This window comes from Mastomys coucha, unplaced genomic scaffold (genome assembly GCF_008632895.1).
Source record: "Mastomys coucha isolate ucsf_1 unplaced genomic scaffold, UCSF_Mcou_1 pScaffold15, whole genome shotgun sequence".
NCBI classification, from domain to species: Eukaryota; Metazoa; Chordata; class Mammalia; order Rodentia; family Muridae; genus Mastomys; species Mastomys coucha.
The window spans coordinates 49,069,280-49,085,196 of NW_022196897.1; the positions used below are offsets into that span (position 1 = coordinate 49,069,280).

General features: G+C 35.8%; 1 protein-coding gene across 22 annotated transcripts in view; it reads left to right on the top strand.

Annotated features, from left to right (window-relative positions):
- Slc4a10 (solute carrier family 4 member 10) overlaps positions 1 to 15,917 on the top strand; it is a 432,277-nt gene that overhangs the window by 257,980 nt on the left and 158,380 nt on the right. For all 22 annotated transcript variants that reach the window (XM_031370397.1, XM_031370402.1, XM_031370408.1 and 19 more), the window contains one exon: positions 10,248 to 10,329. In XM_031370397.1, the coding sequence (XP_031226257.1) occupies positions 10,248 to 10,329 (82 nt within the window). The remainder of the gene's footprint in view (positions 1 to 10,247; positions 10,330 to 15,917) is intronic.

The window sequence follows — 15,917 nt, forward strand, 5'->3', positions numbered from 1 at the left end:
TAATTGTGCAGAGTGCAATTTTGTTGGTAGACAAGAAGATTGAGAATTCAAGACCAGAAAGACCTTGTATCAAAAAATAGTTCTATATTTATAAGCCAGCATAAACTGACTTTAAGGTGTGCTCACCCTAGTCCCCCGTAGGCAGCAGAAGCCCAGAAACTCATGTTTAAATTAGGGATAGAGCTGTAATTCCAGGTGAATTATGAATAATTCCATAGGCATGTGTAGTACAGGAGAGTTATTAATGTTGAGGTTATACATTTGAAATAAGGAGCAGCAAGTATGGGAGAGTATGATTGTAAGTGGACGATCTGCACTGTACTTGGAACAACAAATACCTGAGTGTACGCATCAGACTGAAAATTCTAAGACTTTTAACATTTTGAGACTGAGTCTCCCTGTATAGGGTAGTCCCCAGATTAGCTGACCTGGTCTCCCAATTGCTGGGATCACATATGTCCACCACCTCACCTGCCTGAAAATACGGAGCTCTGATGAAAAGCACTGGAGAACTGGTCACCTCAGGCTCTGAGAAAGGGGACCAGGAGAAACTACAACAGAAGCAGGTGTTTGCTTCTGACTGATGGACAGTAGGTGTTACTCTGTTCTGTTTTATATCAACGTGCTTGCTGAAAATAGCAGAGAGGTGGGTAGAACATAGAACAGATGCAAATCCTCTATTTTCCACTCCCAAACTGGGCATTTTGCCCAGTAGTGCCTCCAAAGTGCTTGATATCTTGTATTAAAACCTTCAATTAAAGCAATACAGGCTGAGTTACAAATTGATTCTGGTTTGTAATAGCTGAACTAATGTAAGAGGCCGTATATACTGTGGTTAAATATCTAGTTGGCCAAAGTCTCTTGGTATATTATAAGCCAGCTGTATGATCACTATTCTTTATTTATAACCAAGGGAAGGTGATCCTCAAAGTATTGTGAATGTTAAATGAGATTATGTACATAAAGCAGTTGTAATAGTTTGTGGCAGGTAGTATGCAAATTAGTAATACTCTTTGGTATTTGGCAAGTAGATTTTGTTCATATTACTAGCATATATTCATTGTGAATGATAATGAGTTTGAGTATGGCATTTTAATGCATGTATAACATCGATGGGATTAGTTTGGATGTTTGTTAACAGATGAATTGATGAGCAAAATGTGGTGTATCTATAAACAGTGTTGATTTATTCATCCATAAAGAACAAAATCAGGTAATATGACTGAAAATGGATGAAGCTAGAGATAATCATGTTATGAGAAATAAACCAGACTGAGGAATAATTATTGAGTGTTTTTTCTTATGGATCTCTATTTAAATAAATATGCAAAGGTGTAGATATGGAGGAAGGAGAGTGGTCTACAGAGAGGAGATGCACAGTAAAAGGTAGGATGCAGAAAGAATGATATACTTGAGCAATGCACAATATCCCAGCCTAGCTTTAGCTTATTGGAGTAAATGAAACCATCTGTCACAGGAGAGGCTTCTTAGAACCGTAGAGCATAGTGCATGGAACCATAGAGTCTTGAGCATTACATTATGATTTTCAAACTAAGAACAGATTATTTTCTCCTGATCTCCTCATTTCTGGGGAAAAATGAAATAAAGAACAGAAGAGCAGCTTCTGTGTTTTGAAGTCATTTTAAGAACTCTAGCTCTTTTGAGACTCTGGGAATGAAAATTAAATTCCGGAGTAGATTTAGTAGTTAGTTGACCCAGTAGGGGGTTAGAAACAAAATGAAGGATTTTAATAAAATTCTTTATCAAAATTGCACATGAGAGCATTACTCAGTCTCCCCACAAACACTCAGAAGTTCCAGATTTTATGTTCTAAAAGACCTCCTGTTTGTCCCAATGTAGCTTTGTTTTATTGGCAGGTAATCTGATTTAGCCTTGGCTTTCTTTTTGACATTTCCAACCAAGGGCAATGTAGTGAGATCATTTAGTACAGTGAATACTCATGTCACTCTGGCAAATATTTGGATGAAAAGAACTTGGTTTTAGAGAAATTTGATATAGTAATTATTATTCTAATCATGGGAGCCACTGGCTATTTTGGCTTGGCTTTTTATATGTTTAGGAATAATAAAGTAATCCATCTACTACTATATTAATATTAATTCTAAGGTAATATTACCCCATCAGAGGGTTTCAGGTTGTCCAGGAACAACAGGAAAGATAAGTAAAAATCCTTAATTCTTTTGTGCATCACAGCTTGGATGTAACTTTGATATTAGACCTAAGAAAGTGTCTTCTGTATTGAAAAGTTAAGATCTAATACACTTTTAAATATAGCTTCTATACAAAGTACGTCAGATGTAAAAGTCTTGAGGGGTTGCAGAAGTGGCACAGTTGGTAAACTACTTGCCTTACCTACACAAGAATCCAAATCTGATCTACAGAACCCACAGAGAAAGGTAAAATCTGCTTGCAATCTTAGTGTGAAAACCAGATCAGGTGAGCTTTTAACTTTGTAAAACAGCAAACATATAATCAAAGACTTTTAAAAAAATTCCTTTGAATTGTTCTTATTCCTTGTGATTTATTATTGCTTGGGAGATAAATAAGGTAAGGACTAGACAAGATAGAGGTCTAGCACACTTCCAATACTTCTTTTAGGATTATAGATCTATTTCTGGAAGAAAGCTTGTGCTTTGAGTAGCTACTCAGACTTTTTGCATGAATTATAAATGATTACACCTAATGGGTTAAAATTCATTAACACTAACAATTTTATTCTTTTACTATGTATTATTTTATATAACTTTAATTATAAAATATGTATTTACAATATATGTTTACTATAATTGATATTCCAAGTTAAAATATTATTTTCTTTCTTAAGAAGCATGTAAAAGACATTTAGAGATCTAGGAAACCTTTACCTCAATTCTTTAAAAATAATATAGAAACATTAGTTAAGATAACAAGTTTAAAAATTGGATATTTCATTAAACTCCTGCTTTTAAAAAGAGAGCAGTAGGATCCAGTGAAGTATATTGCAAAATGTGCTGCATATAACTATGTACACTATTATCCAGTTTACCCATCCTTTATATCCAGCTTCAGTTAAAGGTTATATAAGTATATTGAAATCTCTGAACATTTTAGGGGAAGGCAGTACAAGCTATGGAGACTTCTAATGTGATGTTGATTGTCAAATGACTTACTCCTTGAAACACTGTTGAAACCGACCAAGGTGCTCAATAAGGTTAATTAAAATTAATATTCATTTTAATCCTTATTCCTACTAAATTTGGTAAAGTTGTGATATATATTCATGTATTTATTTAAAGTCAATTTAACTCATCATTTCATAAATTCTTCTTTATGTATAGTAGGATACAAGAGAATTTAAGTAGTTTAGCAGAGATTAAAATTGCCGTTATCCAGGAAGCCTAGCTGTAGGGCTATGTCTGTCAGTCACTGTTGCAGGTTAGATACATCCAGATGCATAGGGTGGCATAGGTCAAGGTAATCTGCAGTGGTCAGGAAGGACTCCATGGAAGCAGCCCAACAGTATGTCTTAGCTTTCATAATATTCCTTTTTTCCCCTGATTTCCTTCCCACTAGAAATAATACATATAAAACCATCAGCTCTGGTATTGCAATACTGCTCTGTAAGTCGTGGGCATTACTTAACCATTACAGACTTTCTGTTTGATATAGCCTAATTAGGGCGAACTATGGTTTGAAAAACAGAAACCAAACCTGAGCATATGTAGCAGTGTCCCTGGGAAATCCCTAGAGCTAGGAAGGCTCCAGGATACTCATCTGTTTAGAAATAAACCAAGATTACATATGCTCTGTATTATATAGCAAAGTGCACAGAGGTTATTATAATTGCAGTGACTGGTAGTTAATATTACTGCAATTGTGTACAACAGTGAGAAGAATCAGAGAACTAAGAAACTCGGAATACAGATTCAGAATACTTTAGTGCTTTGATTTGGATAACAATCAGAAAACCAGACTTTACTTCTAGTTCTGTTGTGGGCTTGAATGTACTTTAGCCCCATATAAGTTACTATAAAGTTGTTTGTGTTAATGAATGAATTTTCATCCATTAGGTATAATCATTTGTGATACATGATAAAAATTAATCTGTCAAATCAAAAGAAGCAGCGATTTTCTACCTTGAAGTCACTGATAACTCTATTCTTTTGCATAAGTCATGCCCTCTATCTGGAATTGCATTATTCATCCTGATTATTTTGTTTGTCCTATAAAACTTAGTTTTATTATAAATTAGTGGGATTAGTACATTTTTATACACCATTTATTGTTTAGCCTCTTTCTGTTATAACATGTGGTTGCCAATTTAAAAAATACACACATATCTTCTTCCTTCAAGTATGAAATCTTTTTTTTTTTACTTTAAGACTTCTTTTTGTTTATTGAAATTATTGTATTTATTTACATTAGAGTTGTTGCCCGCTCAGTGCCCCCTCCCACAGATCTTCATCCCTTTCCCCCTCCCCCTTGCCTCTGAAAGGCTGCTTCCCCTCCCACCAGGGATGCTGCCTCCCTGGGGCCTCATGTCTCTTCTTAATTAACAACGTTGTTTACAAAGAGCTTACATCAAACTCACACAGCTGCCACAGAGTCAAGACACTGACATCCTGAGCATGTGACCTGACATATAATTCTACTGAACCCTGCCTGTGGTAAAAATGGAGTAAGAAAGTTGGTTTATTTACATTAAAATGGGAATTTAGGGGAGATATCCCACTTTTATTTCAATATCATTTGTGTAAAATATATTGATAGTTTTGTTTCATTGAAATCATACAGAAAGGTTTTGTAATTCCATACAGAATGTTTTTTGTTTTTTGATTTTTGTTTTTTTTTTTAAGAAGGGGATTAAAGGCTATGCCAGTATTATTTGCTATATTATTTTATATATAGAATTTTTATTCTTCTGGGTATTTTATCTTCAAATGTTTGAAATAATAGCAAGTAAATATATCAGGGGATTCCTTTTTTAGATTTTATGATATAATGACAATCCAATATTGTCATATAAATTATTTCAGAAGGCATTGTACATATGTTTGCAATACAAAACAATGTTACTTCTACTAATGTGTATAAACCTAGAAGTTACTTTTGAACTGATGTAATGAGTTTCACACATGAATCTAGAGAGTTATTCTCATGACATAATATTCATTACAAATTGTAATTTTGTCACTGTCAGGCAAAAACACATGCTCCACCATGTTCATAGCAGCCTTATTTATAATAGCCAGAAACTGGAAACAAACCAGATGTCCCTCAACAGAGGAATGGATGCAGAAAATGTGGTACATCTACACAATGGAGTACTACTCAGCTATTAAAAACAATGAATTTATGAAATTCTTAGGGAAATGGATGGATCTGGAGAATATCATCCTGAGTGAGGTAACCCAATCACAAAAGAACACACATGGTATGCACTCTCTGATAAGTGGTTATTAGCCCAGAAGTTCGGAATGCAGGAAGAACACACCACAAAACACAAGAAACTCAAGAAGAAGGAAAACCAAAATGTGGACATTTCATTCCTACTTAAAAGGGGGAACAAAATACCCACAGTAGGAGTTGCAGAGATTAACTATGGAGCAGAGACTGAAGGAAGGACAAGCCAGCCTGATATAGCTGTCTCCTGAGAGGCTCTGACAGTAGTACCTGACTAATACAGAAGTAGAGGCTCACAGCCATCCATTGAACTGAGTACAGGGTCCCCAATGAAGGAGTTAGAGAAAGGACCAAAGGAGCTGAAGGGCTTGCAGCCCCTTAGGATGAATAACAATATGAACTAACTAGTACCCTCAGAGCTCCCAGGGACTCAACCACCAACCAAGGACTATATACATGGTGGGACTGATTGTTCTGGCAGCATGTGTATAGTAGAGGATTGCAAAGTCGATCATCAGTGGGAAGAGAGGCCCTTGGCCCTGTGAAGGTTCTGTGCCCCAGTGTAGGGGAATACCAGGGCCAGTAAGTGGGAGAGGGTGGGGTGGCGAGCAGGTGGAGGGGGGAGGCAACAGGGGTTTGTTCTTCTTGTTTTTTGTTTTGTTTGGTTTTGGTTTTTTTTTTTGGAGGGGAACTGGGAAAGAAGAAATCATATGACATATAAATAAAGAAAATATCTAATAAAAATAGTTATACCATAAGAAATCTTATGAAGAAACACATTTAATAAGCTGCAGATAAAAGTATCAGTATCTCTTCTTTCTCTCATTCTTTCTTTCCGCAGACATGCAATTCTCTCTTTCTCTCCCTCCCTCCCTCTTTCCATTCCTCCCTCTCCCTCTCTACATTTAATGTTTCACTTAAGAGACTAGATCCATTCATCAAGTGTGAAATCTTTGATGGCAATTATGACTTTTAATTTAGCAAGATTTTTACATGTATTAAGTGATTATTAATAAAAATTAGTGGTAAACAAATTATGGCTTATTAATTTAAGAACTCTAAAAATAGATTAGGACAATCAAAAGAAAAAGTTTCCAAGATCAATGAAATAATGTTCATTATCTGGAGAGTAGAAAAATGTGTCAACAATTATAGTGAATAATAATAGTAACAGAATAACTATTATTGATAGTATAGTAGTGATAAGGGCAAATATTACTCTTTTAACGTGTTTCTCTGAAAGCACATTAAACACAAACTAGTGCCAGATACTTTGCTATGCCTTTTTTCACAAAATAATACTAGAAGGTGAGTTTTTAAAATAATCCTCACTCAGGATGACATTTTCTAGTTCCATCCATTTGCCTGCAAAACTCACGATGTCCTTGTTCTTAAGAGCTGAGTGGTATTCCATTGTGGAAATGAATTACATTTTCTGTGTCCATTCTTCTGTCGTGGGGCATCTGGGTTGTTTACAGGTTATGGCTATCACAAACAAGGCTGCTATGAACATAGGGGAACATGTGCCCCTGTGGCATGGTAGGGCATCTTTTGGGTATATGCCCCAGAGTGGTATAGCAGGGTCTTCAGGTAGATCTATTTCAAATTTTCTGAGGAATCACCAGACTGATTTCCAGAGTGGTTGTACCAGCTTGCAACCCACCAGCAATAGAGGAGTGTTCCTCTTTCTCCACATCCTTGCCCATTTCTGCTGTCACCTGAGTTTTTGATCTTAGCCATTCTGACTGGTGTGAGATGGAATCTCAGGGTTGGGACATTTTGATTTGCATTTTCCTGAGGACTTTGACCATTTCCTTAAGTGCTTCTCAGTCATTCTCTGTTTAGTGCTATACCCGATTTTTTGATTGGATTGTTTGTTTTTGTTTTGTTTTGTTTTGTTTTTTTTGTTTGTTTTTTTTTTTTTTTTTTTTTTTTTTTTGGAGGTTAGCTTCTGGAGTTCTTTATTAACCCTCTGCTTGTTTTTATTGAAACATTTTAAATATTTTAATAGAGAATATCCCCAAATCATATACTCTATTTTCATTTTTCTCTATTTTTCCTTATTTATAGTGTATATTTCTTTCTTGATATATCCTGGATACATCTGTAAAGCACAAGGCATCAGGCTAAAAACATGTCTCTTTTTTGCACATGTAAAACACACAAATGTTGATCTTGTTAGGTGGAATACATTGATAATCTTTCATTTTAAGGGCAAGTACATTTCTATGAATTAGATGCCACACTGTTGAAATTATTTGCTACTATTACATAGCTAAGCTTATACATGTAAATAATTTGGTTCTTCTCATGAACATGAGAACATTTACAGTTTACTTGATAAAAAATGAAATAGTGTTCAGTACACTTCTCCCTTTATGGACCTAGCTGTGTTGTGTCCATGGTGCCTTAGCCTCACTCTTCATTGCATCAGTTCATCATTCAATACCCACTCTCTCTAGACTAGCTAGACAATACCAATCTAGCACCTCATTTTCTGAAAACATGTCTAAGGAATTAGTAAACAAATCAGAAAAGTCCATTGGAAATATGCTCTGTTGCTATGGTCTGTTCCTACAGGCTTTTAGCTGCCTTTAATACTTTATCAAAGGGAAATAGTAGATATTTTGATGCTCTTAGGACCCATTATCTTAACCATCTCAAATTCAAGTTCATAGAAGTAGTTATTTCTGATGATCTATTTAAAAGGGCTTATAAGATCAATGACAATATAATTCTCAAAGTACATTTAAATATTTTTTGCCTTTCAACTTAAATTAATTGATAAAACATAAATTGTAAGTGTTAATGAGTTGCTATATAATACATGACGTACATAGATTGGGTGTTTCATCTGTGGCTCCCCTCTTTCATATTATGCCCTTCGTTAAGCTGGAAAGCGAGACAACCTGTCACCCAATCCCCAACGCTCTATAGCGGGAGCTTCTTCACTCGACAGTCCCTTCATGTTCAGAATATCTCTGACACATGCATCAACACTTCTGATCTTCCTTCTAGACCAGAAAAAATGGAGTCACTGTTTTAATACTTCTACTTAGACATTTGGAATAGTTAGACATTCCAGACTTAACTTGGAAGTTGTTCATTTAGATACATCAAACAAGAATTTAGTAGACTGTCCATTTGAATCCTTCTAGAACACGTTGATCAAGTAGTGTGCATCCTAGGTCTCTGTGAAGCAGACCACTTTTGTTAGTGCTTTGATGTTGTTGTCCTTATGCTGAACATACCTGCTTTTTCTTTGGCAAGTAGGTTCTGTCATGTGTGTCCCACATCCAATCGCCCACACAGCCTTTTAAGGTTTCCAGCCCAGGAGTAACAACATGTTATTGGACTCAGTTCAGGATTGCTTTTTCTTTCTTTCTTTCTTTTTTTAAATTTTCATATGATTTCTCCTTTCCCAGTTTCCCCTCCAAAAAACAAACAAACAAACAAACAAAAAACCCAAAACCAACAAGAACAAACCCCTGTTGTCTTCCCCCTCCACCTGCTCGCCACCCCACCCTCTCCCACTTATTGGCCCTGGCATTCCCCTACACTGGGGCACAGAACCTTCACAGGGCCAAGGGCCTCTCCTCCCATTAATGATTGACTTTGCAATCCTCTACTATACACATGCTGCCAGAACAATCAGTCCCACCATGTATATAGTCCTTGGTTGGTGGTTGAGTCCCTGGGAGCTCTGAGGGTACTAGTTAGTTCATATTGTTATTCATCCTAAGGGGCTGCAAGCCCTTCAGCTCCTTTGGTCCTTTCTCTAACTCCTTCATTGGGGACCCTGTACTCAGTTCAATGGATGGCTGTGAGCCTCTACTTCTGTATTAGTCAGGTACTGTCAGAGCCTCTCTTTTTCAATGAAAGATTGTTGTTACAAATATCTGATATTTCAAAGTTGTTGGGTAAATAGAGGGAAAAGTTCTTATCCTTTACAATGCACTCACTGTTTTTTAAAGATTGTTTTTTCCAATTTAAATATTCATATACTGGAATTGCCTTAGAACTAAATCTCAGAAGCTTCATTCTTTTGAGTGTTTCTCCTACTATGTTTAGTGTCCATTTTAAATCGATTATTGTATATATTCTTAAGCAGATAAATGTTGGAAATAGTTTCACTGTATTCAGTATTTTGTAATCTTTTTCATCCTATGTGGTCAAATTGATTATATTAAATACTTTATTCATTATTTTGCTGAATACCAAATTATTCAGTATGTTTTGAGCATGTATATAATGTTCATATATGTAGTATCTATCCAGTCATTTTAAACTGGAAAATATATATGGAAACTAAATGGAGACTTAATCATATGATAATAATTTATAATCTTGTTCAATAAGCTGTCTCACACTGCAGCAATGTAATTATAGAGTTTTCATTTATCTAATAATTGCCTACTAATTGCTTTCAAGGGACTAGATCAATTTTTAATGGAAGTGGAATTAATTCACCCTGTCATAACATGTGTGGTGTCGATACTAATGATTTTCATAGTTTTCTTGTATTCTTAAAAATGTGATCCTGTTAATAGGAGTTCTTTATCAGGGATTTAAATCATTGCTACTAAATTCACAAGATTCATTTTAATCGTTTCATCTCTCTAACAAATAATGCCAATAGGAATGTATGAGCTTGTCAATGTTAGATCAAAGAACTTACTACTCTCAATATATGACCAAATTTATTTTAGCTTCTTTTTTATCCAACAATTGCTAATCTGACAGACTAAATCTCTAAATAGTGGATCACATTAAGGCTTACTTTTTAAAATTAAAAGACTATGGATACTTACATTTGTTTAATTTTATTTTTCCTTACACTATAGAGAAATGACGAAGAAGCCGTTGTGGATAGAGGTGGGACACGTTCTATTCTCAAAACACATTTTGAGAAAGAAGATTTAGAAGGTGAGACATTATTTTGGTGGGATAGTTGATAACTTTCCATGGGTATTTCAAAGAGAATTGCACATTTTTTAGTTGTGGAGAACAGCAAATGTTGATATGAAAGTAATGATTCTGTTTTGGTATAGCATAGATATGATTTTTCTTACAATCTAGAATGCCAACAGGCAGATCTACAAATGGTGAACAGCATTTGCTCAGACACAGTTATTTGATCAAGTCATTCAACATTCTAGAGAATATTGGTTGCAGATTTTTCAATAATCCTTGTTTTAAGGAATTACAATTAATTAGAGACTGAAAAGAAAAAAAAAAGTTCTATCATCTGTGGTATGCTAGGAAAAGAAGAGCCTGTTTTCAGAGTAGGCTGTCACCAGAAAAGAATTAAAGGCAGTTGGTCTTCTAGTCAGGTATCAAAGAAACTCCATTTCTATGTGTTCTTTTCACTGAGAACTGCCAATCCAGTGAGTGAGATAGTACAATCTACTGTTTAGCCATACACATACTAAGGGCAGACTGCAGTTGGTTGGAATGACAGGTCTATCCCTTCATTAGCATAAGGCCTTTAGGTGACTTTCTGCATCTTAATTCTCTCAATTGTTAGCACTCTAAAAGCAATGTATGATCATAAGGATTTATGATATTTCAGGATATAATATTTCAAAAATGCCCAGAAATAGAGTAAGATAATCAGTGGTTACAACACCACAATTTAATATTCATGCAGAATTAACTTTCATGTTTTCAACCAGGAGTTTTGTTCATCTCTTAATTATGAGTTATACACATTTTTTGTCATTTGAATGTAGTGTAAAACCTAGATGGTCTTAAGTGCAGGTAAACAGAACTAATTATTCATTGTGTGTAGAAGCAGAATGCTTTACAACTTAAGCATTGAAAGAGAAGCTTTTAAATTGCAATTATTTTAATAGTGTTTGAATCTTATTTTTAGTTGCAATGATTTCATAACGTGATAGTTGATACAATATTTGGAAACCACTTTTATCAACACAGATATTGTTGATAATATACATTACCTGTAACAAGTATTTTGTATGGTACACAAAAAATAATATCCAGGTCCAGAGAAGGTCACAGTTGTTGGATGAGCCTAGTGATTTTCTATACCACACATATTTTATTGTGTAAATTATAAATAAAAAACCTGGAAAATCAAAGTTGTAATGTTTCATATAAAATACTTTTTCTTGGGTTTGGGCAACAATATATTACAGTTTTTTTTTCTTAGTATTCTTTGTTCAACATTAAGCATGTAAAGAGCATGCGCAGAAATGCTTTTAGACTTAAAAATAAAGCTCATCACTCACAACCCCTGTTGTTTGGGGCATAATTACATTAATCAGTTTGATTCTAAGTATAGCCAGAATCAGGCAGAACAGGGAAAGTTACAGAGATGAAAAATGGATTTTACAACTTAAAATGAGACATTATAAAATTTCAATTCTTAAAGAACAATAAATTACTAAATAACATTGAATTGTGTATAGAAGGAATAATGAAGCAGTCCTACCTCCATGAGAGAAATCATTTTAGATTCCCTAGGACAACAGACAGAGCACAAAGAGCTGAGGATCGTTTGTAAACCTCTTGCACTGAAGATCTCACATATCTGTCTTTCTGTGTCTTTGTGCTGTGCAGTCCATTGCCCAAAGAACAGAGTCTACCAACAGAAGCTCCGTGGACATCCTGTGTTGATGTCTGGGGAAAATGTATCTCCTAAAGTAGTCTTTAAACAAAGTAAAATGAGAAAGTTAAAGTGTATGAGGATAGGCTATTTTATCTTTCCTACTAAATTTTTTTTTGTTCTTGTTGAAACAAAAGGAAAGCATCAGTTCAGAGTGTTGAATTGTTCTTCCCTCATCTTGCTGTTAATATGGGCAAGGGGAGTTGAGTTTAGAAAATTAGAAAAGAAAGAGCTTGTGTAGGCAGGGCATGAGATAGATATCTCATTTCTCTTTATCTCCTGTACAGTACACTGTCAGGTAGAGCTTGGAGAGGGAGGTAGAGACTGCCATTCCAAGGGAACATGACAGCAGAACCCAGTTAGATTTTTCTTTTCTTTAGTTATTAGTGTTATACAAATACATTCATCTACATATATAAATAAAACCTGTTGAATCTATTTAGTGTTGCTCCTGTGTGTATGCTTTTAGGGCTAACCACTTGCTTGCTATTAGTTAGTAACTTAGGGGGCTTATTCCTGGGGAAAATTAACTCTTCTTCATTTGGGTGGGACCATGGTGTTCATTAGCATGCTCACCTGTCCTGATATTCTTCAGGTCCTGATTAGGCTGCTATAGTGTTGTGATTTCATGGATACAGATTCTCTGTCTTACACTGAAGAGAGTCTCTCAACAGTGTCCTGGTCCTCTGGCTCTTACAGTCTTTCTGCCCCCTCTTCTCTGAGGTTCCCTCAGACTTTAAGTGCAGCCAGCCACCAGACATGGTGAACTCCCAATAGGCCACCATACTCTCTCTTCCTCTCCTTCATTATGCTCTTTCTAGTCTTCTGGCAGCTTCCCTCAAACAGCCCTCTCTTCTCAGCCCATTGTCCTTCCTTTGGGACTCTGACCAGCTAGATTTTAAGGAGTTAATTTTATTCAGTCAGTAGCAACCTGACAAAATTCCACACTTACAAAATAATAAGTATGAACTTAGGAACAAGAGTTGTTTGGTTTTATATGTAATTCCATAAGTAGGTACTGGTTTTAAACTGGGAGGATGCAGTTACTGCATTAATAGTATGGGCTTGGATTTTGCATTAAACATAAATCTCTCTACTTGCTTTTGCTTTGATGAATTTTATAGTAATGCTAAGTTGGTTTTTCTGGATTTAGGAAGTCCATTGATCATGCTCGACAAGTTAAACGTATCTTCCCTAAAAAATGTACCAAGAAACCCAACACAAAAAGAAGTAAGCCTAGAAATATGTTCAATTTCATGAAAAAAACATCTTGGAGTTAAATATTTGTGTGAATAAGCACACACAGATACATGAAATTAACACTTAATAATTCACAAAGAATTACAGCAAAATACTGAATTGCCCTTCTAGATATAAAATACATTATTGGAAGATAACAGTTGTTATAGCTATATTATTGCATGTATTTTCTGGGCTAAACATTATAAGGGAATATAGAATTATATATTTATAATTATTAATTATATTTTATATGTGATTAATAATTGTAATTATTAGTTATTTTTTATTAAGAAAATTAAATTTACAACTAGTTGAACACAATTGGAGTGTTTTGCACAGGCATCTGTGAGTAGGCATTTTCATCTAGAGCAGTGGGTCTCAACCTTCCTAACACAGCAACCATTTAATAACAGTTCCTCATGTTGTGGTAACCCCTAACCATAAAATTATTTTTGTTGCTACTTCACAACTCTAAATTTGCTACTGTTACGAAAGAAACATAATTTAATTATCTGATATATGACTTCCAAAGGGATTGTGACCCACAAGTTGAGAGCCACTCTCCTAGAAGGTAATAACTATATTTAAATCATTTCTGATGAAAATTGGTCATAAAAGCAAAGATGACAGTACATTAATTTTTAATTTTTTTCAATTTTAAAAACATAGAACAGATGTTATTTGTATTGGCTGTTATTTTTCCTATCCTAGAACACAGCAAATGAGCAGGTACCTGTGCTAGTAAAGGGTCTATAATCTATACACAGCTTCATGAGATCTGGATGGACCTGTGCTAGTAAAGGGTCTATAATCTATACACAGCTTCATGAGGTCTGGATGGGCCTGTGCTAGTAAAGGGTCTATAATCTATACACAGCTTTATGAGATCTGGATGGACCTGTGCTAGTAAAGGGTCTATAATCTATACACAGCTTCATGAGATCTGGATGGGCCTGTGCTACTAAAGGGTCTATAATCTATACACAGCTTTATGAGATCTGGATGGGCCTGTGCTAGTAAAGGGTCTATAATCTATACACAGCTTTATGAGGTCTGGATGGACCTGCTTAGGTAATGCAGGAGTGATACTCAGCATGAGGCAGTTAGCAGTAAGGGGAAGAGTACCACAGATGAAGGAGGCAGCACTGTAGTTATGAAGATGGCAGATGTTCCCTCTGTGGAAAATACTGTGACTTTAAGGAGAACATTTAAGTGATGCAGATAACATAGAATAAAAACTTCAAATGACAAAGAGTTAGGAGAAATATCAGAGACAGACACATTTTATAAATGCAAAATTATCAAGTAAAAATTTTTTATTTGAAAATTGTTGCTTCCTAAGATTTATGTGTATCTTACCTACTAGAACTATCAGCATAATTTAGCATTCTGAATGCAGCTAGTAGAAATGCCAGGTGTTTAAAAATATCTTAGAAATCTCAGGTACAATATATTTAGTGGAGAATAATCACCTTCTCAAAAACAACAGCTTGGAGTAAAATATATTAGTTACATTATTCATGTGTATTATACTTTCTCATGAGTGACATCTGTATGATTTCTTGCTTTCCAAATCTCTTTTTTGTTTGTTTGTTTCACACATGTTTTATAGTGTTATTATCTCTTCTGTTATCTAAGTCAGGATGATTCAATTTAGAAGTTTTGCACACTTATTTTTGGACATCATGCTGTCACTAAATTCTCTGGGTTGATGTTAGTAACATCTTTCTTTTTCTTTCTTTTTTTTTTGCAATTTTTTTTGCAATTTTTCTATTGGTTATTTTATTTATTTACATTTCAAATGTCCCCTTTCCCTGTTTCCCCTCCTCAAAATCCCTATCTCCTCTCCCCTCCCCCTGCTTCTATGAAGGTGCTCTACCACTCACCCATCCACACCTGCCTCACTGCCCTGGCATTCCCCTACACTGGAGCATCAAGCTTTCACAGGATCAAGGGCCTCTCTTCCCACTGATGCCCAGATAAGACCATCCTCTGCTACATAGACAGTTGGATCCATGGGTCCCTCCATATATACTCTTTGGTTGGAGGCTTAGTCCCTGGGAGCTCTGGGAGGTCCGGTTGTTCCTATGGGGTAGCAATCCCCTTCAGCTCCTTCAGCCCTTCCCCTAGCTCTTCCATTGGGGTCCCTGTGCTTAGTCTGATGGTTGGCTGTGATCATACCGTTATTGGTCAAGTGTTAGGAGGTATAGGGGATAGCTATACCAGGCTCCTGTCAGCAAGTGCTTCTTGGCATCAGCAGTAGTGTCTGGGTTTGGTGTTTGCTGATGGGATGAGTTCCTAGGTGGGGAAGTGTCTGGATGGCCTTCCTTCAGTTTCTGCTCCACTCTTTGTCCCTGCATTTTCTTTAGAAGGAACCATTCTGGGTTAAATTTTTCAAGATGGGTTGGTGGCCCCATCCTTCAACTGGGGGCTATGCCTGTCTACTGGAGGTAGTCTCTACAGGTTCTATCTCCCCTTTGTTGGCTATTTCAGCTAATGTCATCCCAGTTGGGTCCTGGGAACCTCTTTCTTCCCTGGAATCTGGGACTTTCTAGTGCCTACCCCCAGTTCCCCATCCCCACTGCTACACACCTCCATTCAATTTCCTGACCTTCTCTCCTGTCTCCTCCCACACTTGATCCTG